We start from the raw sequence: 22,992 nt of genomic DNA on the forward strand, positions 1-22,992 counted from the left end.
CCTGGAGATTTAATTACAATCGAAGAGTCATTATTATTTGTTGTTGGGCTTGGTTCTCTCTTTCCCCCCCCCACCCCCCTTGGCCGCCTCCCGCCCCTGCGCGCCGTCCCTCCCCCCCCCTCCTGCGCGCACACACAGAAGGCACACAAGTGAAGGCGCCGCTTTACTCCTGTCAATCTCGCAAATCAATACGAGCGGCCATGTCGTAAGTATTCAAAGCATTTCCCTTCGCGCAACATCAGAGAGTGGCCGGGGCATCGATCGGAGAACGGCGAAAGGAGGCAGGGCTGCTGCCGTCGCGCGCCCGCCCCCAATGGCAAAGGCAGCAGCACGCGCTGAGGAGCGGGGAAGAGGGGAGAGCGAGATTGAAGGGCCGGAGAGAAAGTGAGCGCCAAAGAGAAAGTGAAATTTCATTCTCTCTTTCCCTCGCCCCCCCCTCCTCCTCCTCCTCCTCCTCCAACGCACGCGCGCACGCATTCCCAACCACAAGGCATCTACCTCTCCCTCGCCTCCTCTCGCTGCTTGCTCGCTTTCCGCCGTCTCTCTCTCTCTCTCTCGGAGGGCTATTAAGCTCACACTTTCCTGAGAGTAAGGTCCATCCCCAGGGAATTTGACGAGGCAATGGGGCTGCAAACATAGGCACACTTACGATGCGACCGGCATAGTAGTAGTCTCTAAGGTTTACTGCCCAGAAAATGCCTTTTGTTGAGGCTCATCCGTAAATAAGCCTTCTTCCGATATGATAAAACTGTAAACGGACCCCTAAGTCTGCTCAGAAGTAACCCTTTACTTAGAACAAGCAAGAGGGCTAACTCCAGTGAGGTTATTCCTAGTTACAAGTAAAAAAATAATTGAGAAGTAACACAATTCTATGGAAATAATTCCTGGGTACAACTCTAAATTAAAAGCTTTTTTTTTTCTTCCCGCCAGCTCCATTTATTTATGAATGGCACAGTCGAGCCAATATTTCGTTTCTGACTGGCTCAAACCTGGGCAGGTTGCCTTCAGAAATCCGACCGATTTCTAGGATTCCCATGTGCGTAATTAGATGCTTCGCGATGGCATCCTTTTCTTTGAGCTTTGTTGGTTTAGCCCTAAAGTAAATTTACGCCTGCAATTTCGCAATCCCATCCAGGGGTTCTTTACGCCGAGGCATTTCTTCAGGCTTCACCTTCACCCTTCAGAATCAAAGCCAAAGCGACTACAATATAATAAATGCCAATAAAAATATTCGGAGACTTAGGACGATGGTTAAGGGAACACTCACAAAACCTTCCGTACGATCCTTGTTGGGTGGGTTCATTTGGACGTCCCGCTTAGACCGCTCAGTCAGCGTTTGTCCTGTTGATACCTTGAAATCAGCGGGACTCACTCACTTCGAGGGCAGGCAGGTTTCTCCCCCCTCCCCCCCCTTAGATGGATATAGAATTAGCTGCTGATTCCTGAAGCTTTGCTGGGGACCTTTAGACGCCGAACAGTAATGAACTACCCACTCTCATACCTGAAGTTGGAATATGGTTGGAATCAATTGTGGTTGATGAGACAAGGCGTGGGGGAGGGGGGGCGGAGAAGGGAAAGAGATGAGGAAGGGAGAGGCAGGCCTTGTGAATTAGGCCAGAAAGGGAGAAGAGGAAAAAAAAAAGGCTGAGATTATTCACTTTTAGAGAGGAACGGCGCAGATCCAAATGAAAGATAAGAGTAAGAGGCAGACAGGACGCTGAGTAGGGATTGAAATAAACTCGAGGGAATCCCGCCCAAGTTGGAAGCGACACTTTGGTTCTAATCCTCTGGTGGAATTAGTTAACTTCGCTGAGCCGGCCGAGCTTTACTCTCTAGCCAACAAGGGCAGAAGAAGCCCCGTTATCCCCCTCCCAAGAAGGTGTGAAGGGGACCATTCCGTAAAGATCCAAGTTTCACTTCTACCGACGACGCCCAAGTCGACGTCCTCGGGAAGGCAGTCGCTGGAAGGCCGCAGGAACTACTCCGGAGTAAGCAGGCTGCGCTTAAGGCCAAATCAGGCAGACGAGTGCCTAGATTCTGCAGAAATCACAGCTATTTATCTCCGCCTGACTGCGGGAAAAACTCGGGAAGGAATGCGTTGAGAGAGAGTGGCGCGTTAAGAAAGTGAGGGAGACGTCTGCTATGAGACAAATAGGCAAAGGATTGGATTTAAGTGATAAATAATCACTGCACTGGCCTGTGAAAGTGGCGGGGGGGGGGCCACACCATGAAGCACCCTGGCCAGAGAACAGCTAGCACCTGGCCGGGTCGTGAAGGTTGTGAAAAGGACAGTTGGGAAGAATTGTCTCTCCCACACTCCATTTTCCTGGGCCGCAAAGCAATTCTGGACGTTTTAGGAACTTTGGTTTTCTCCTTAACAACCGAGGGGGAAGGAAGGGAAGGCAGCGTTGAAAAGAGACGGAGAGGAGATTAGAACACAACCTGTTGCTTGAAAGACAAAAGGCTCGCTCAGTCTTTTTTTGGGGGGGGGGTGCAATTCTACTCCTCCCCATCCCGAAAGTCAGTCCTCCAATGGAGGCTTCTCACAGTCCCCTGAGGCGCCAGAAAATAACGCAAGGAAATAGAAGTGACTTTTCCTTTTTACGTCTTTTGCACCAAGCCGCAAGGGTTTTTAGTGTAGGATGCAGGCGCCAAATTTACAAAAGTAGAGACCGTTGGGGGTGGTGGCTTCTTTGGTATTTCGGGCTTCGCCTTGGCCACCTCCCACCCCTTCCACAAAGTCTCCCCTTACCCGACCCGACCCCCCACCGAATGTTCAGAAAGTAACAGGGAAACTTTTCTGGTTTCAAAGACTCCCCTCCCCTCCTAAAGGCCAAGCTTCAGCGCACCACCGAAATCTTCTGAAGTCCATACGTGTGGATTTGGGAAGAACCCAGACAAAGCCTAAAGAAATTTTTTTTAAATTCCAATGTCCTCCTAATTGGAAAGAAAAGGATGGTAGGAGCTTGCTCTGATCTGGCTGTGTTTCGACAGCCAGATCAGCTGGGAGAAGACAGTGTGTGCGTGTGTGTTGATTTTTAGAATCTAATAAAAGCTTTTCTTCTGGGAAACCCGATCAAGGCTCTGCAAAATATTCTGAACCATCTGAATGCCACATTTAGAAAAATCAGTATTTTAAAATTCTAGATCATTTTAAGAAATAGGTGGTTTGAAATTTATAATCTGATATTCCTCCCAAACTCAAAAGGGAGTTTCCCCAATATTACATTGAATCTACAAATTTCCTGCTTCTTCTGAAAATGAGAACTTTTTAGTATCTATATAATTTGGGTAGATATTTTGTAATTCCACGGATGCCGTTTTTGTAACAAAACTTATTTACAGCTATTTTTTCCCATTCAGTACAGAAGGTTTGTCTACCTACAGTTTGCGCCTTGTTCCCGGAATGGTTTTTTTTTTCCGTGCAATGTTTCTCTTTGTTTAGTTTGCACGCTATCACTTCGTATTGAAAACGAGAGAGAGAACACATGAGTTAAACACATGAGTTAGCACAGTTTAAAAAAAGAAAATGTGCACAGGTATTCTTTGAACCATTTTCCCTTTTTGTAATAAAGTTGATATACAGATTAAGAGAATGACAACAATGTGCAAAGCGCCGTTAAGGTCCGACGAAAACCGGTAGATGATGAAGCGACCTGTGTAATTCACAAATGCGCAGATTCCTTTGGCTGTCCGCGAATGCGAGTCTAGTAGAAGTCGCTTACATATCTAACTCTTGAATACCTTTACTTTGCGATACCAAGGTACTACTTCTTGTTCTTACATCTGCATGAGTAAAAGCAGGTCCAGAGTCAAAAGTACCATATCTGATGCTCTTCCATCAGTCTGGGAGCGCACTGCCAGGCGTGAAACCAGCCAAGGCGCCAACAAAGCATCAGGTGGGAAACATTTATTGGCAACCAAACGCATTTCCAACGCAGAAGGGGGCCAATTTGGAAACATCGTCTAAATCTAGAAGAGACAGTGCAAAGGATGTTTGCTAACCTGGAGACGGGAGTGAGGGGGAGAAAGAAATTAGAATTAAATTGCAAAACAAATGCATACTTGTTGCATGGGGCTCAGGTGGGAATTTACCATGCCTGCCCGCTTAATTTGATTCCAGCAAAGCGTACTGAAAAGAAGCCCCTTTTTTTCCCCAAGCTACAGTATGACTTTCGCCCACCAAGATGCTTGCTTTTAGAGGCGATGGGAGCGGGAAAACGACAATCCGAGGCTTTTCCAGATCGGAGAGGAAGCGAGTGTGGGAAGCGAGTGTGCGGCGCTTTCTCGTTGCCCCTCCCGATGTGGAGGAAGCCACGGATTTAAAAAGAGTGTCTGTCTCGTCCGGGTAAAAGTTTCAAACTCTCTAGCATGCCTCAGTATTCTGGACCTTTTATTCTCTCTCCACCCGCGACTGGACTCTGAACTGACGGGAGGGAAGAGAGAGACGCTATAACTAAGTGAGATGCTGCGTTGAGAAAGCCCGAGCGCATCTATCATTTCTCCCCCCCCCCAAAAAAACCCCAACAACACTGAGTTGCTTCGTGGCTGAGATGGACAGAGGGGACCAAGAGAGCAAGGACATTGGCGAGCTATCAGGGCGCGTCGAGTTTCAGCAGCATTGGGGAGCGCAACTCAGCAGGACCAAAACCCGACGACCCTGACCTTCATTTCGTTGGTTTCTCCATAAAGTTCCCCCTTCTCCGCCACTGTCTCTCCTCCACCCCTAACACGCCAAGGAAGCCCCGGGGGTTCTCAGTCAGGCAAAGGCGGGAAATGCTGTCCCGAAGCCGTCTCCCTGGAAGGGACACGCACGGGCAACCTGGAGCATATTTCCAAGGACGGGAGTACAAGGCGGTTGGCGGCGAACGAGGAGAGGGGCGAAAGGAAAAGACCAAGCCCCTTGCGCCTTGTCCCAGAGCCCGCTCCTGGGGACGTTCAGTAGGGAAGACGTTCCTGTAAGGAAATCAGCGGGGTTTACGTTGGAATAAACGTTGAAAGAGGTGATGGGGGAAACCTATTCCCTACCTGGGATATTGACTGGTGCTTCGGGAATAGGGGAGGGACTTAGCATGTGAGAAGGAGGAAGGGGAACGCTGGAAACACGGTTTAACAACTCAAACAAAACTTTCAGAATAAACCCGCAAGACCCAAATGTATTTCCTAGGCGTGAAAAGTGGAAACAAAAAAAAACCGCTACAAAAGTAGCAAAAAGTTTTGTTAGGCAAAGCTAGCAAATTCATCTTCCGGACGAGGATCCCGGCAGTCGATCCGAATCCACACACCCGCCACTGTTTCCTCCCCGAAGAGATTTGGTGGGGAGCGGGAAGTAAAGCACCCCAAATCATTCCCCCCCCTCCCCACTCATCCCTATGCACACAGAGACCTTTGCTGAACTCTCTCTCTCTCCAGTCGAGTTTTGTCCCTGCAGCGAAAGTGGCAACCGCAGCAATTAACAACCAAAGGGACTCCCAAGTCCCAATCATATCCCCGCCTTTACCTGCCCCCCCCGACTCCCCCCAACAAACAAAAGCGGGCAGATCATCTGGTTTCCTCCCCCTCCCATCCACCCACCCACCCACCCCTCCTCCGCCAGAGGCAATTCCATAGAAAAGTTGCTCGAGAGAGCTTTCCCGTCTCTGGGAAAGTTGCTAGGGAAGATCCCTCTCGGCTCCACACGTGAAGTTCAAAGGCAAGCTGAGGGAAAAGCGACGGTAGTGGGGGGCGCGCGGGGGGGGGGTGTCTCCTGCTGCTGTTGCTACTGCTGCTACTACTACTACTACTGAGAGAAGGCTGTGGGTACTTACAGTGCGAGAGGGCAGGCTGTCTGCAGAAGGCTGTGATTCACCGAAGCTGCGAGGAGGGAGAGAGAGAGAGGGGGAGAGAGAGAGAGAGAGGGAGAGGGAGAGGGGGGAGTGCCAAACTGGATACACCTTCACCGCAGCTCATCACATCTGCCAGCCTCGCTCCCCTCTCTCTTTCATTTCCACATTCCCTTTGTTCCTGCCAAAAAAAAAAAAAAGGAGAAGTCTACACGTCACATCAGAGTCCCCAGATGCAGTCTACACCAAAAGAAGCGGGGGCGGGGAGGGGGGGCGGGGGGGAGAGAGAGAAATGAATAATTCAATCAAATAGTAGATAGTCTCTAAGGCAAAAACATATATTGTATTGCACCTAAAGCAACAGAGGATAACGGAGACATTCCAAGCAGTTAGTCCCTAGTAATAGTCCTGAGAGCCTGCCCTCTGCACACGTCCAGGGGCAAATTCAAAACAAAGTTTCCTTTTTAAAAAAACAAAAAAGTCATTTGTCACCTGCCACCTCATCTTTCTTCCCACCCCATCCCACCTCCACCCCCAACATCCACACACACACATTTCCTCTACACCTACCCCGAAAAGGGCAGGATGACACTTGCTGTGAATGGAAGAAGTAGAAAGTCCCCAGAAGGCTCTGTGTGACTTCAAGAAGCGTTTCAAATCCAGGCAGGGCCGGCCGTGTTTAGGAGGAGAGGTGGCTTTCTGAAAAGTGTTTTAAAATACCCTCCCGGGCTCGCAGTCCCGCCCCCCTCCCCGCCGCCCGACCACTCACGCTCCCTCCGCGCCCTCTGTCCTCCCCACTCGCGTTTCCTTCTTTTCACTTCGCGGGATCGCCTGGGCATCCTTACCGCTTCCTGGGTCTCACAAGCAAGCCTGACAGGCAGAAAAGGCTCCCCCGGCCCTCGGCTATTTGGTCCGCGCTCTCTGAGAGGACGGGGCGCGGTGTGGGGCGGGGAAGACTGCGGCCGCGAACTGGGGCGGCGATGGGGGGGGCGTTTGTCAATTGACTTCTGGTTGAGCTGAGTGGGGGGGGAGGAGGAGGAGGAGGAGGAGGGATGGAAGGAGCGAAGGGGCGCGAGAGAAGCGACCGGCTCAGATGCCCCACGGCGGCCCAAGAGAGCGAGGCAGCCGCATCAACCTTAGTGCCTCTTGTCCTTCCTCCCCAATTGGGATCGCCCTTCCGTTTGGGGAGGTCAGCTGAGCTCTCCGCCTTGGGGAATCTTTGACATAGAGCCCTTTAGCCCCATGCCTAACACTGAGCATCCTCCTCATCAGCCTAAAACTGGGTCCTTTTCAGAGGTGTTTGGACTACAGCCCCCATCGTCCTCAGGCAACAACCCAGGTGGACACTGAAGTCCGACCCTTATGGAGGGCGCTCCGTTGGGGAAGAGCGGCGCAAAGTCAGCATGGCAAAGAGGAGCCAGGTAAGGAGCGGGAAGGCGGGCGGAGTAAAGAGCGAAGGACCGCTGGGTTTTAAGCGGAGCTCGGGCGAAATTGCGCGGCTCCTGTGTGTGCAGAGCAAGGAAAGCTAAGAGGATCCACTCTCTCTGGAAGCCTTTTCCTTTGCTAACCCGGCGGGCGGACGGCGACGGATCTGAAAAAACCAAAAACATTATTAGCTGCACCGTTAGTCAAAGGAGAGCAGCTGAGCCGGGGAAAGACGCCGGCTTTCTCCCAACTCCTGCCGCCCGGCGGGCAGCGATCGGCTTGGTGTGGCTAAAACGCCACCTGGAGGCCAGTCCGCGAATAGCAACCCTTTGGGTGGTGGGAGGCGGAAGGAACCAGAGCGAGGAATAGACTTCGCAGGACCGGCACAACCGCGACAACAGCAGCAGCAGCAACAATAATCTGAGCTTTTAAAATAATGACGGGGAGGCTAACAAAGGACTGGAAGGGGGAATGGCAGAAGCGCTCGACCGGATCACTCCGATGAACGGGGAAGAGGAAATCGTGGAAGGCTGCAAACCTGAGCCTGCTGGGTTGAGGAAACCTTCAAAATCTACTGGGTTTCTGCAGCCTATCCCCTGGATTGTGGATGCCGGGAGGAGGGTGGGGGAGATCAAAACTGCTGCGTCTCTGCCATCCACCTTCAGGTGAGCCAGGACGGACACCCCTCAGATCGGTTCATCTAGATTTGCCAGTCGATCTGCTTCTCACTATTCAGAAGTTTAGTCCCCAAATCCCCTGTCTTCAACTCAAGGAACTGGGCATTGGATTGCACTAAGGCATTCTAACCCTCCAGCTATTTTATTCAGGAATAAATACCATTGAGTTTAGTGGGATTTGCTCTCTAATGTTTATGCAATCAACTGCTGTCAGCCATGCATCCTTGTAATATTGAAAGGCAGGGTGTATAATTCAGACTAAGTTCCAGGAAGCTACAAAGTGGGGTTTATTTCCAGCGAAATGTGTACAGTATTAATAAAACCTAGCTACCGCTTTGTCTGGAAATATTACTTCCAACTGTACAATGCTGTTAAATAAGCTTGAAAGCAATACAAATCCTCTCTAGAACTTAAAATTAGGAAGTATTGCTTGTACTAAACCAGAATGGGAGTTCTCTTATTTAAGGGAGGGCAAATTGACTGCCTCTCCGACCAACATTTTTATCTGGAGAGAAATGTGAATTTCTTTTCTATGCTTTGGTTAATAGCTAGAAATTCCAAAAGGGAAAATAAGTTTATATTAACAGGCACCAGAGTGGAAAGCTAATAATTGAATGATGAGGGTAGCCTTTCAGTAATGAAATATTAAGTCAATTACATGTCTGATTTCCTATTTGGAGATCTGGGTGACTTTGGGCCAGTCATTAGCCCAACCCACTTCACAGCTTTGTTATTGGGGGAAATAGGAGGAGGACAGTGTGTTCGATTTGTTTATTGCCTTGAGTTGTTTGTAAAAATAATAAAAGTGAGATACAAATAAATAAAAAAAATAAATGCCGGTATATATTTCTGAAACTGATCTTAATGTTTTGAAAATGTTCTTTAGGGTTAGTCCTCCATTCTTAATACTGCTAAACATGAAGATTCGTGAGGAATCTCTATTCCTAGATAGCCTTGCTGAACAGTAAAAACTGAAATGTTTCTTATTAGATGTTAATATCTCCTATCTACAGAGAAGGCCACAATTTTATGTGTGTTTACCTGGGGAGTCGAACATGCTGAAAAGGATAGGGTACTTTCTGAATAAATAGTCACATAGTATGGATATATTATTTATCTTGGCTGGAACTTGGGAGATTGTGAGTGAATTCCAGTCCTGCCTTAATCATGAAGCCAAGTGTTGGCAAGTCTTTCATTCCCAACCTTAGGAATAAGGCAATAGCAAACCACTTCCAAAAATATTGCCAAGGCAACTGCATGCTCTGTAGTTTAGGAATCAAGACTGACTCAAAGTTACACAAAGGGGGGGGGGGCAGGGAGGAGGAATGTAATGATAAGGAAAACAGAACCATGTTCCAGAGTTAAGAATTTAACTAAGGCCTGAATTACAATTACTTTTTGGTTCCATAGCATGAGTCAAAGCAACTGGGTTTTCCACTAGCTAAAGACATAACCAGGAGGTCATAGAAGTATCCATATAAAACACTGCCACATTGTGGTATTACTGAGCTTTTAGTCCTGCCTAAAAGCAAACAAGTATTCCAAAGTCTAGTCCTCTACCCTTCCCCATGTTCTAATTCCAAGGAAGAAGTCAGCACTCTTGAATGTAACCTAATGTCCACCATGGGTTGGATGAAGGAGGACAAACCAAATCTAGATGAAACTGTTGGTAAACAGAGACCTGGACTTGGGGTGCAGAGATGGAGCCTTTTCTGAATGCAAGATGAGTCTTGGGAAGAGCTAATTTTGCCCAATTGCAGCAAGAACATTGCAATTGCTGCAACTCTTCCTCAGCTGGTTGGACTTAAAGACAGGCATCCACACCTTAATTAAAAGCTGTCTTGACTACTGCAACATGCTTTCACCTTGAAAAGTGCCTGCAAATGGCAACGGGGCAAATTGCAGCACCCAGTTACTGACTGATACAAAGTCCAGAATTCTTATGATGCCTATACTGAAACAGCAACACTGACTACTCATTACTTAGCAGGCACAACTAAAGAGGCTGAGATTGATTGTTACTGTTCTAAACAGCTACAAATGCCTGCAAAAGTGCCTCTCCTTTCTGTATCTCACAGAATACTGCTTGGATAATTATGTCAAGAAGAGAGTCTCTTTGAGACACATCTTCCCAAAGGCTAGCTACCAGTTACACAGGAAAAGGTTTCTCTTGTGTCTTCTGTGCGATACAGAAAGTGTTCCCAAGGAAGGTTTTGGCTCTCATTCTTCCAGTAGGTAGGAAGAGAGTAAAAAGACATCCTTTTTTTTGCCAAGGTTGTAATTTTTAATTATTTAATTATTTTTTATTTGTTTTACTTTAATTTTGTTTATAATTGCATTAATTTTATCATGTTTTATACTCTGGGATACTCTCACCTTTCCGTCCATCTGAGTGTTGGGATGGACGGAAAGGTGAGATATAAATTTAAAAAAATAAATAGACATTTATCACTTCTAGGAAGACTAAAACATAGGTTAATGCCCACATCTCTGGGAAAATCAATGGCAGAGTTTAATTGATTTATGTAAATCTGGATTGCTAGCAAAGGGCTTTCCTTTGCTTACCATTTCACTCAGCTCACCCTATGTTCAAATAAATCAAGCTATTACTTTATCTGAGCACTGTTAAGAGACTCCTAAATCAATTGATACTATATCTGTGCTTTAACAGTAACAGTTCCACCTGTCAAACTAAGCTATACTGCACCATCTGTAAGGAAACAGATCCAGTAGGTTAAAAAAAAACACGTTTAGAAATATATATATATAGAGAGAAGTAAACCTTGTCTACACAATCATGTGAGAATATTAAAACAAGAATGCCCTGGAAAGTTTATCTGCTCAAACCTCATTGGAATAAATAAAATGTGTTAATGTGTCAATAGTGTTTGACTTTGATGCATTGTACCACTTTCTTATAGATACCAGTACTAGATGAACATGGTTTCAATATCCCTTTTATATGATTGTTATATGTGCATTATTTTATTTGCGTTTTGATGCCATCTGCATACAATTACCATAATAATCGTTTTAAAGTAATGCATTGTAGCAAAATTGTTGCAAGATGAGCCTGATTCTGAAAACTCTCGTTTTCTCCTTCTTGTCGTGGCATATTTCAACTAGATTCCAAGATGAAGCTGAAATTTACATCTATTTAAATAAGTAAAACAAACTTTATTTGAACTAATGGACTAGCTACTACAGTCCAAGAACCCATATTTATTTAGTTTCCCATTTTGGCTGATATAGTTTGAAATCATACTTGCTTTCAGGAAGATATTTCCAGTAGGTATTTATAAGCAGAATTTTAGTGATTATTTAAAAAAAAAAAAAGCAGAAGTTTTAAATGACATTGAACTAATGATGTGCATTGTTATTGCTACAGAACTGTTAAAATGAGCTAATTGTCATGATTTCCCCCACTTACCTAGAAATAAGCCCCAGTGAAATCAATGAAGCCATTTCTGAGTAAACAGCAAAGATAGACAGATGCTAGAAAAGGTTCATCAAACAGCTGCTTTACAACGTAAAGCAAATCATTAGTGTTCAAAGCAAGATGGCAATACAGCTTCTTCCTATTGAAACATGTCTTATTGACTAATGGGAAAAAGTGTTGGGCTTGAAGATAATTGTGTTTTTAAACTGTCATTTCTTTCAAACTTCATTGTGGTTCCTAACTGTATAAATACGAACAACCAACATAATTTTTGTGGAAGAAAGACAATTAATAAGTGAAAGTGTAAGAAATAGACATTAAAAGTGCTCATTAGCACTTTCCAAATGAAAGGTGTTACTTTACTGCAACAGCAGTGTATGCTGAAATAAAATCTTCAGATAGAATCTTCTCAGGATCCAGTGACAAATAGCTTGAATCAGGCAGCGGTGGGTTTTCTTTTTTAAAAAAAAATCTTTATACAAAATAGCTTTTGACACACAGAGTTATTTTTATTTGTACAGTAAGTATGCAACTTTTGCAATATGTCACTTGACATTCTGTAGGCATATTCATTGTCGAGAATTGTATTTGTGATATGGAAACTTATGTACAAAATGCACAGGGTGTTATTTGATTTATTCTAAAGGCTATCTCAACTGTCAGTTAACATCCCCACTTGCAAGTGTTTATGGCAGGGGACACAATAGATCAAACACTATAGATCAGCAAATCAGAGCAGAAATTATAGCTTTGTAGGCATTTCTTTAATTTGTTAAATATACAATGTGGTATTGTTTACCTCAATATGGTAGTTTTTAGACTTACCTTCTCTTTTTCCTTCTTTCCATCCTGAAAGATTTTGTCAGTATGACATAACATCAACATATAAAGTAAAATTTACAAAGATACAAAATATATGTTTTATTTTGAAATTTAGTTAGATAGATGATAGATAGATAAAATTTAAAATAAAAGTGTATACATCACCTATATTGCCAGCAGTGTTTTCTAAAATTTAATTCCACCATGTGGAATTTCACTAGCTATGACAATTTATTTAAAATCAAATTTAGGTAGGACCTGAACTTTTTTTAAAAGCTTAAATCATACAACGCTAGTTCTGATCTTTCTATTTCTTATTGTTTTGGATAAATTTTAGGAATTGTTGGCATTATTATCTGGATGTTGTTAAAATTGCATTTTAATTACATGGCTTTGTAAGCAGCAACAATATGCGTAGAGTAGTTCCATAAAACAACTAGCATAAATAAGTACAAGAGGAACATGAAATAAAACAGAATAGTGCATTTTCAATGTCTGTGAGGCAATGAATTAACAAAATAATATGACATAATATTAACATGTTAAATTAACAAGAAATTCAATATACTGTATTCATATTTCAAAAAGGTTACTATTGAAATAAATACACAGAAAATATTGAATTGTGTGTTTCTAAATAGTTAATTAACGCTAGGTGAATCAATATAGATACAAAATTCAAGCTATTATTATATGGTTCTATGATGGTAGAACATTTTCATGAATACATTACTTTTCCACCTAATTATATAAATGTAGCAATTTTTTTAAGACAGACTACTGAGACAATAAAATTTTGATTTTTTTAAAAAAGGAAACAAGATGTTTCATACTATAGACAGCATTTTGTAACATAAATAAACAGGAAATATTTATTGTAATCATTCATGATTGCGTTTCACAACATATAGGTTTCAGTAGAGAGCTTACTATAGAGAACAGTGCCCAGCTTTTGGCAAGGTTCAAGAACATAATTGTGTGGGTTTTTTTAGGACTTTGCGTTTTAATTAATACTTTACTAAGGTTATTTTTCTCTAATAAATGGCATCCCTGTATGATAAAACTATCAAAATATCTGTAAATTTCTTCAATTGTTCCATATAAAAGGCCAAATAGATATAGATGTAAAGATTGCCACAAAAAATGTAAGATTTAATGCAAAACACATTTCCACAGCATCAACTGAGGTACGTCCATCATAATCAAGAAAAAAAAATATGCCTGTGCTAGAAAAGACAAGGGAAGAACCAGAAGCAGAGGCAGACCTCACACCTTGTAAGCAGAAAGTCTCAGACTGAATCCCCAGCAACACTGGATGGGCATCTGCCCAAAAGCCCCTGCCAATCACGGCCAGCGCGGAAAAGGAAAGCGGCAGGATTGAGATGCCATGTCAGGCCTAAACAGCAATCCTGTGACAAGCTGGCACTTTTCTTCATGGAAGATTCTGGGAGGCTACGAGAGGGCCTTTCGCTCATTTTCCCTGACAATCAAGAAGGAAAAGCAGATGTTTATAAAGCTGTTTGATATGTTGGTTTGCAAGATATGCTCAAGGTTGGTTTGTGGGTGTCAAGGAGGAAGAACTGGAGAACTGCCTGCCTGGTGTGTTTCAAAAAAAGCATTTCCATTGGCTCAGTTATTGTTACTAATGAAAGAAACACTTTGTGCTACATGGCAGAGCCTAAACTCCCGCCATGCAGTCCTCAAACACACCAACACATATGTACGCCACCCACCCAGCCAACTCTTAAGATGTAATTTACAAAGATAATAATAATTTCACTTCTCTGAATGCTCCACATTTGCATACCGGGACTGTGCACAATGCACTCATAATGACAAGGGATCCTTAGCAAGGCAAAGGCAGCCGGGGAGCAGCATGTTGAAAGCAATCTGAGAGCATGCTTCTCCTTCTGCCCAGATCCCAGGTGCGGGGGGCCCTGCACAAACAAAACTCACATTCAGCTCCACACCTTTGCTGCGCATGATAATCTGAATGATAATGCTGCCTTCCATGCTGCACTGCAAAGCAATTATGGGAGCCGTTCTTTTATTCGGCGTGCCGGGAGGGTGTGTGGAAAATTGTCATTCCCATTGATTGTTTACCAAGCATTATTATTGTCACATCCGGAGAGCACTTTTCATAGGATAAAGTGCCTTAAAATTGGCATTGATTGAGCTTCACCGAGGGCCACATTGCGTTATCGGATTCCAACACAGGCAGGAATCAACACAAAACAGCTGCACGGAGAATGTGCGGTGGGTTTTTAGCCCTACGGACAACTCAGAATCGTTACTCTTTGTGATTTAGGGGACTCAGCTTCCATATCTACATTTATAGCATCTTTAAGTATTTTTTTAAAAAGTGCAATGCATAAAGAAGTCTAGAGGATTATAGCAATAGCATTTAGACATATAATGCTTGACAGTGTTTTGCAGTTTACAGAGTCAGCCTATTGCCCCCAACAATCTGGGTCCTCATTTTACTGACCTTGGAAGGATGGAAAGCTGAGTCAACCTTGAGTCAGTCAGAATCAAACTCCTGGCTGTGGGCAGAGTTAGCCATAATTCAAAAGAGATTTTCACTGGCATCTCTTACCTATATCTAGTTTTTATTGTTCACCTTCCCTCCCCCCTCCATCTGTTCCTATAAAGAAAGCTGCCCTACCTTTTCATCAGACCCAGGGGTCTTGAAACTCAGTGAACTTTCAGGAAGAGTCAGTAGAACTTGGTCAACTGCCAATGCCACAGATATGGCAGGAGCTTTGTACTACATGGAGGGCAGCATTCTCTCTTGTACCACTTACACAGAACATTCCCATTCATTAAAATATAACGTGGCTTGTTTGATTTATGGCTTAATGCCCTATGAATTCAGTCAATAGTGCAAGAGGTGAACCCAGCTCAGATTGCATATAGTCTTCACCCTAGTTACTTTCTGTATGTAATTTTACATAGTTCCCACGCACATTAAAAATATCCAGTTCACACAGCAGCTATTTAACAAGTTACAAGAAACACAACTGTGATGGGATAAAAGGATATACTGTATGGGATGATTTTCCTAGTCTATGGTTCTCCCCTGACTTTAGAAGAGCGAAGTAGTGGGATTAAATGAGATAGCACATGAAGCTCCTCATAGAAGATATCTGCAGTCTGTGTGATTCTCCCAATCTGCCTAGACCAAGTGTGTCAAGCTCGATTTCATTGAGGGCCGCATCAAGGTTGTGTTTGACCTTGAGGGGCTGGGCTGGGTGTAGCCAGCTTGACGTCACTTGCCTGTGGTGGCCCAAGTGCTCTGCCAGAGGAAATGGGCTCCCAAGCTCCATTTTCTGCTGCAACGGCCTCCTTCAACCCTCTGCCAATAAAAATGGAGCTCGGGAGGCCCACGGGTCGCCCTCCTGAACTCCATTTTTGCTGGCAGAGGCACCGCAGGCCGGTCCTTCATGTTTCCAGGTTGGCCCCGCGGGCCAGATCTAAGCACCCCGTGGGCCGGATATGGCCCCCGGCCCTAGAATTTGATATCCCTGGCCTAGACAGTTTAATATAGGGTTAGGGTTTATTATTTATTTATTTGATATATAAGCAAATAAATATTTGCAACTCATAATAAAACAGATCCTTACATAATCAAATCATAATAAACCAAAATAAAATGAACTATAGAATAGTTCAGTTAAAAAATATCCAGCCACCTCTTCGCTAGGTACCAGTAACAGGAAATCTAAGTCTCCAAATCCCTACAGAATAGCTTAGTTTTTATTGCTGTATGGAAAGGCATTGCTTTGTGGCAGATAAGGCTTGGCAAAAGGCAGGGTGAGGTGATTCGATAAGGTGAGGGCTAGAACTGAGATGTGATAGGTTAGACCTTAAAATCTGTATCATAGTTTTTGTACCACTACTGATCCACTGCCTTTTCCCCTGTGGCCTAAGGTCTGGTCAAAACCCACCCACCCCATGATTCTTCTTCCTCTGAAGTGGATGCATATTTCAAATGTGCATGTGTGAATACATACATGCAGCTGGTAACCAAAACTATGAAAAGAGTATCAGATACCCGATCCTTTACTATCCATATACACTCACTGGTTAAAGAGTGGAGGAATGTGATCTACAGTAGTTCCATATTATCTGCAAAGACAGAGAGTGGGGATAAAAGAAATAAATCATCCAGTGTTCAACACTCAATCATGGTATCTGCTTCCATAGAAATGAAGTCCAAAGAGAAAGTTACATCTTGGAAACATTCTTGACTGTCACTATCTTTTCAGCTCTCAGATCAATCTGAGAAAGATTGCATCTTGAGTGCAGATGAATGAATGTATGACAAAAATCCCTAAATATTCATCTCACAATCACAAATTGGGAGGGTAACGCCCCTCATCTCTAAGTGGGGTGTTTTTTTCTTATACCTATTTTCTAAAGTTTTTGTAAAATATATTCCTGAAAATAATAAAATTGAAATCAAATGCAGTTGTATGGTTTGTTTAGTTTTCATTTTAGATGAAATGAATGTTGAGGTGGTCTGCCCATCCAATCACAATAAAATTTTGTGGAATTCGATTTGTGTTTGAACCTACTACAAGATAAATGTTTTGTAAATGTTTCAGTTTGGGGAACTGCACATTAAATCTCCATTAGCCACCTTGTCTTGTTGAACATATACATTTGAAGTTTGCTGGACTATCTAAAGAAAGTCACCTCTGCTTGGTCTGCCAGCTGTAGGGTCAACCTTCCGCCACCCTGTCTGAAATTCTTACTTCACTACACTGCAGGAAATAGATTTATCAAATATTAGTTGGCCAACTTTTCTAAGTTCTAAATTTTCATTTAAAAATGTTCTAACTTTTTGAGCAAGTGGCCTCTGGATGGATGATAGATAGATAGATGATAGATAGATAACAGATAGATCCTTTTTAAAATCACTATGTTAATGGATATTTTTTCTAAAATGTTATCTATATTATATACTGTATAGCTGACACACTTGTTATGTAATGAATTATATTGATAAAAACGACATCACTGTTACATTCTGCAACTTTAACAGTTGATTGATTAAGAGCAATACTGTCAGCAAATGCATATCTACTGGGAAATCAGTCTTATTTGTTTGAGAGGCTTTGTATGTGTTAAGATTCTAAATATGTAATACAGAATTACTTAAGGTGTGTTTATTTATTTATAACATTTCTATAGCCTCCCATTTTATAACAAATTTGGGGAGGGGTTCCCGTTATCAATATTCAATTTCTGATTTAAGGGCAAAAAGCTGAGGGGAAAAGTATCTTTCATTACAAAATACAGGAGAGCCTACAATGGATTATTTAATTTCTTTCCCAAAACCTCACACTGAGTTAGATTAAGAAGAAAGATTCTAAGTGGCCTCAAGTCACGTGATATGGATAATGTGGCTTGAACAACATCCTTCCAGCCCCAAGCCCCTCTTCAATTCTCAATATTGCTTTAATTTGTATTTTAGTTATATTACCTTTTAAATCTTGCTGGTAAAAGGAAATAAATCCCAATGAAGCAGCAATGCTGTTTGCATAAAGTAAGGTGACCTGCATCCTCAAGCTTGCATGTTATCGCCCACACTTCCTTTCTCATAATCTTTGGAACCAGAGGTAGATTTCAGCAGATTCTGACCAATTCTGGAGAACTGGTAGTGGAAATTTTGAGTAGTTCAGAGAACCGGTAATAAAAATTCTGACTGGCCCCAGCCCCATCTATTCTTTGCCTACCAAGTCCCAGCTGATCAGGAGGAAATGGGGATTTTGCAGTAACCTTCCCCTGGATTAGGGAGGGAATGGAGATTTTACAGTATCCTTTCCCTGTCACGCCCACCAAGCCATGCCCAACAAGCCATGCCACGCCCACCAAGCCAAACCCACAGAATCGGTAGTAGAAAATTTTGAAACCCACCATTGTTTGGAACCCCTAAACTGCATAGCGGGATGGTGATTCCACCCTAATGGAAGGCGAATCATATGTGACAGCTATAAAAGATTCCTCAAATAAGCTATATACAATTTAAAACATAAATCCCTCCTTATGGGGGAGGATAACAAATAACAACAAAACAAATCCTCTCTTTCCCCCCCACCCCATATTTACAACCCCACACTTCCATTTTGCATTACTGTTTTTCTCCATCCGAAACACTTTCTGTGTCCTTTCATGATCCCAAAAGTTGTCCATCCCTGGCAGAAGTTCAGCTTCCGAGACAAGCAATTGTATCACAATGCTGAGCATGACCTCATGAAGAGTGGCGCATAGAGGAAAATGGCAGAGACAGAAGGGCAGCATCAGAGGACAGAAGGATGTCACTCTTCCCCAAAAGACTGTCAGTGGAGTTTGGTTAGCTACAAAAGATGTAGAAACATGTGCGGCTTATCTAGACCGTGCCTTGAAATAAAAAGATGTTTCAAATAATTAAGATGCAAATAATTGTTTTTCTGCCTTACACAATTTAATGACTTGGGCATAGTAAGCAAAACAGTGTAGCCATGCCAATTTTCAGTTTTATAGCCTCATCTTTCAAGTGCCTTTTGCTGGTGCTCTTGAGTCCATTTCTTTCTTAGAAATAGATTCCTATGACAGATTAACATAATGCATCTTTTCAAAGATCGGGATCTAACATTTTTCAAAGGCTGTTTCATGAAGAGCTTGACTTTCTGTACTTCCCTCCATCAAAATGAATAAATATGCATCATTCTGATTTGACAAGGGGTCTGGGTTTTTGCAACATGGTTTAAGGAAAGCTGCTGTTGATACGTTTATATTAATTTATATTATTGATCTCTGCAGGGCAGTGAAAATGTAGGAGTTGCTTGGTTTATGTGGCAGGAAGTAAGTATCTTTACAGGTAGCTCTTGGAGGTTTCCAAGAGGAAGCAGAACATTCCCATTTTTAATTTAGTGTTATAAAGCTGCAGAAGATTGGGGTTCAATTTCAATTTCAGGGTTCTGTTAAAGTGCTCCTGAGCTGGTGCAAAGTGCATTTCCCCTTACCATCAGATTAGAGAGCTCTCATGGCCAACCATTATCATACAGTATAGCAGAATGAGGCAGCAACCAAATGCCAGAAAGCTGCAAGATGATGTTTGAAACAGCCCAGCCATGTTTAACAGTGCCATCTTCAAGCTGTGCTGTAACAGCAACATTAGCACTTCACGTGGGGTGCTGTCAATCTGTCATGGATGATGATCTCATTGGCCAAGCACTCTGTCAGTGTTTCTTAAATGTCTGGAGACTGCAGAGCCCCAAGCTATTTTTAAAACTATCATCATCTCTTTTAAACAAAGAAAATACAGTGAAATATTGAACAAAACATGTTTGAATAACATATTTTCGTGCCATTTAAAACATGAGGAATAAATCTTAATGGGTTGCATGATATACACTTGAGGCATATATTTCACCCATGTCTGAATTAAGATTTATTAAAGAAAGAGACAGTTTAGCCAGACAGAATGGTGGACTCCATCATTGGCTGTATCTCTGGGGCAGTAGAATATGTAGTCTTGTTACCAGCACGGAAGAGGCATCAAATTGCTAGTTCAGGTACCTTTTCTCTCATCTTTTCATTTTTGGATCATTTGTGATTTTATCTTTGTCCCAGGAATTTTCTGTTAGATCAGGGGTGTCAGTGGGGGGGTGGTGTCATAAAACAGTCAAGAAGGGGGCCACAGCCATGCAATTGAAATCCTACACTCTGTTGTGTGTGTCGGGGTTTTTTGATGGCATGGCTCAGGTTACCATGTTGATTTTGTATATATATTTCATAGCTGAGGTCACCATCTTTGACACCCCTCTTCCATCCCTTCTCCGTTAGAGAATTACCAGCCAGTTCCCAATTTTTCCTTTTTGAGGAAAGTTTTTAAAAAGGTGGTTGGACAACATCTATGGGGGATCTTGGAAGAAACTGATTATCTGGACTTATTTCACTCTGGATGCAGGCCATTTGCCAGAATCAGGATGGGGGAGCTCCCTCCATTCTAGTGCTCCTTATCTTTCAGTGGCTTTCAATCAGAGGTGGAATTCAAATTTTTTTGCTACCAATTCTGTGGGCGTGGCTTGGTGGGCGTGGTGGGCATGGCAGGGGAAGGATACTGCAAAATCCCCATTCCCTCCCCATTCCACTTGGAGAGGAGCTGTAGCCAGATAGCCTTTGCACAGCTTAATCTGTTGTGCCAGTTTTGTCCTTTCCTAGATCAGGGAGCTCTTCAGACAATCACTCATGCTTAGTCATTTTGGGGCTTGAATACTGCTATACGCTTCTATATGGGGCTGTCCTTGAAGAGCACCCAGAAGCTTCAACTGGTCCAGAATGCAGCAGCATAAGTAGTGATGGGCATTCTCAGTATGTCCATGTAATACCTATTCTTTGTAAGATCCACTGCTGGCCAGTTTGTTTCTGGTTGTAATTTAAGATATTGGTTATTACCTATAAAGCACTACATGGCATAGGGCCTGGTATGGCTATCTCCCACATATCTGTCCAGCCAATTTTGCAGGGTTAGCATCAGGGGTGAAATTCAAAAATTTTCCCTACCGGTTCTTTGGGCGTGGCTTGGTGGGCATGACAGGGGAAGGATACTGCAAAATCTCCATTCCCTCCCCACTCCTGGGGGAAGGATATTGCAAAATCTCCATTCCCACCCCACTCTGGGGCCAGCCAGAGGTGGTATTTGCTGGTTCTCCAAATTACTCAAAATTTCCGCTACTGGTTCTCCAGAACCTGTCAGAACCTGCTGAATAGCACCCCTGCTTTCAATACTGTCAACCACATGATCTTTCTGGACTGGTTGAAGGACTTAGGAGCAGGAGGCCTTGTACTCCAGTGGTTCACTGGAATGAAGTAAACAACGGAGGCCTCTCCACCATCTTTCTGTTGGCAGCCAGGGAGAGTGATCACAGTGTGCTTGTGATGGGGTTTTAGGGTGTGGTTTGGAAGATTCTTGAATAGTGTCTGTAGTATATACTGTATGTTATCTAAGTCTTCGGGAGGTGTATGTTTGTGGCCCTCCTCTGTAACACTTATTTTCTTTCTTTACCTCCTTCCTCAGTGGTCAGTTCCACTCAATTACCATTCAAGGCTGATGTGCAACTTGGAGGACCTTCCGAAGTTGCAGCTACTGCTTGATGAAAAGGTGATGGTGGCTGTAGCCAAGAGAGCCTTTGTACAGGTTCATCTCGTGTGCCAGTTGTGCCCTTTAGGAGGCCCTTTAGACAGTCACTCGGGCCTTGGACACCTTACAATTGGATTATTGCAATGAATTCTGCACTGGTAGAATGGGTACCCATGTAGTATGATCCAGCAGAGTGGGTGAGCTCCAGGTCCCTTCAACTAAACACTGCCATCTTGTGGAACCTAGGAAGCAAGCCTTCTCTGTTCTGATCTCCAACCCCCGGAACCACAATCCCCCAGAAGAATGGCACTGTAGGAGAAAAAGAAGCAGGTGAAGAAGAGGTGGAGTCAAGAGAGGAAGCAGTCTGGAATCATTATGTTCCCAGAAGCAATCCAAGTCCAGCCCACCTTGAATTCCATTAATTCTTATTTAGCTCTAATTCAGTGCTGACCATTAATTGACTAAATTCTTGTGTATAAGCTTGAATAATAAAACTTCTTACCTGGAACTTAATGTGTAGTCCTCTTCTTTCAGACTGACAGGTGGGGCTCCAGAAAGCTTTGAAAACCTGGCTTTGACCACAAAGCTGAGGTTGATATTATTTGTTCGATGTTCCCTGTTTAGTTTGGTTGATTTTGGTACCTATCAGATATTGTAGCCTGGGGTATCTGTTTGATTTAATGTTTTTAGCAGTTTTTATGTTTTGTCTAGTTTTATATGCTACCCAGAATTCACTGGAGTTGGGCAGCCAATAAATTTAAATAATAATAATTCACCAGAGAATATTCCAACAAACCAAGGTTGAAGAGAAGACCTTTTTAAAGGAAAGTACTATTGAGAATAAAGTTTTCTCTGCATGATTTATGGAACAGCCCATGAAAGTGTTGTCCTATCCTTAGCAAAGCAATGTATGTCTCTGTTTGCTACACTTCATTTTGAAAAGTTAACTAGATTTTCAAGCACCATTACTGGACAAAGTAAACAGTTGTAAATGTATCCCTGGAATATTACCAAATTGCAGCAGTTAAATAAATGGCATCATTTCATTTTAGGTTTTATGTGGAAATCTTAAAAATACAGTGTTTTCAAATGTTTACATTACTGTGTGAAAATTCTTTTGGGGAAGCCAAACTTTGCAGTCTCTAAATTTCCCATTAAAATAATTATGTATGTATAATATTTTTATGGAATAAGCTATGGAGAACAGAAAATATGCTGTTTTTTATTTCAATGGGAGGGGCAAGATATGGCAGTATGGGTGGGGGACACACACAAGGACCAGCAGGTTTTAAAAACTTTAAACGTCTTAAAAGATGAACGAATGAACACCGTATTTTATGTAACTGCAATATGTGTAGAAAAGAAATATGCTAATACAGTGGGTTTTGCACTTTTGACTTGCATTTCTAATATACAGACTCAGACAACCTTTTCAATATGTGAAAATCCATGCTTTGGAGACATAATCAAAATTGATTTAAAATATAATAGATGAGGGATGAGGAAAAAGATGCATAATATTTCCATTATGATACAACTGAAAAAATACTCTCTGTACCTTACTCTGTAAGGTAAAGGTAAAGGTAAAGATTTCCCTTGCATATATGTGCTAGTTGTTCCTGACACTAGGGGGTGTTGCTCATCTCTGTTTCAAAGCCGAAGAGCCAGTGCTGTCTG

General features: G+C 42.9%; 2 protein-coding genes across 4 annotated transcripts in view; one reads left to right on the top strand and one right to left on the bottom strand.

Moving 5' to 3' along the window:
- SOX6 (SRY-box transcription factor 6) overlaps window positions 1-6,508 on the bottom strand; it is a 492,935-nt gene extending 486,427 nt beyond the window's left edge. The window contains exons 1-2 of the mRNA XM_087879414.1: window positions 6,393-6,508; window positions 5,808-6,003 (exon numbers count right to left, since the gene is read on the bottom strand). The gene's annotated coding sequence lies outside the window, so the exon portion shown is untranslated. The remainder of the gene's footprint in view (window positions 1-5,807; window positions 6,004-6,392) is intronic.
- On the top strand, window positions 142-21,823 carry LOC148116499 (uncharacterized). 3 transcript variants are annotated; one of them, XM_087879490.1, is made up of 5 exons: window positions 142-205; window positions 7,117-7,243; window positions 18,993-19,034; window positions 21,253-21,336; window positions 21,562-21,823. In XM_087879490.1, exons 1-5 carry the CDS (start codon window positions 201-203, stop codon window positions 21,628-21,630), a joined length of 327 nt encoding a protein of 108 aa, XP_087735616.1. In that variant the 5' UTR covers window positions 142-200; the 3' UTR covers window positions 21,631-21,823. The 3 variants fall into 3 exon arrangements, 2 of the variants coding, with proteins under 2 accessions (XP_087735616.1, XP_087735611.1); XM_087879485.1 differs by having other exon boundaries at window positions 21,253-21,605; XR_015730095.1 differs by lacking the exons at window positions 142-205; window positions 18,993-19,034; window positions 21,562-21,823 and having other exon boundaries at window positions 7,106-7,243; window positions 21,253-21,389.
- Window positions 21,824-22,992: the final 1,169 nt, after the last annotated feature.

This window comes from Pantherophis guttatus, chromosome 1 (assembly GCF_059756535.1).
Source record: "Pantherophis guttatus breed Tessera chromosome 1, ASM5975653v1, whole genome shotgun sequence".
NCBI lineage: Eukaryota > Metazoa > Chordata > Lepidosauria > Squamata > Colubridae > Pantherophis > Pantherophis guttatus.

What these genes read in the sequence shown, in the direction of transcription:
- LOC148116499 (XM_087879485.1), top strand. An exon ending in GCATGGCAAAGAGGAGCCAG is followed by an intron (nt 7,244 to 18,992) that starts GTAAGGAGCGGG and finishes TGATCTCTGCAG; the next exon opens with GGCAGTGAAAATGTAGGAGT. An exon ending in CTTGGTTTATGTGGCAGGAA is followed by an intron (nt 19,035 to 21,252) that starts GTAAGTATCTTT and finishes CTCCTTCCTCAG; the next exon opens with TGGTCAGTTCCACTCAATTA.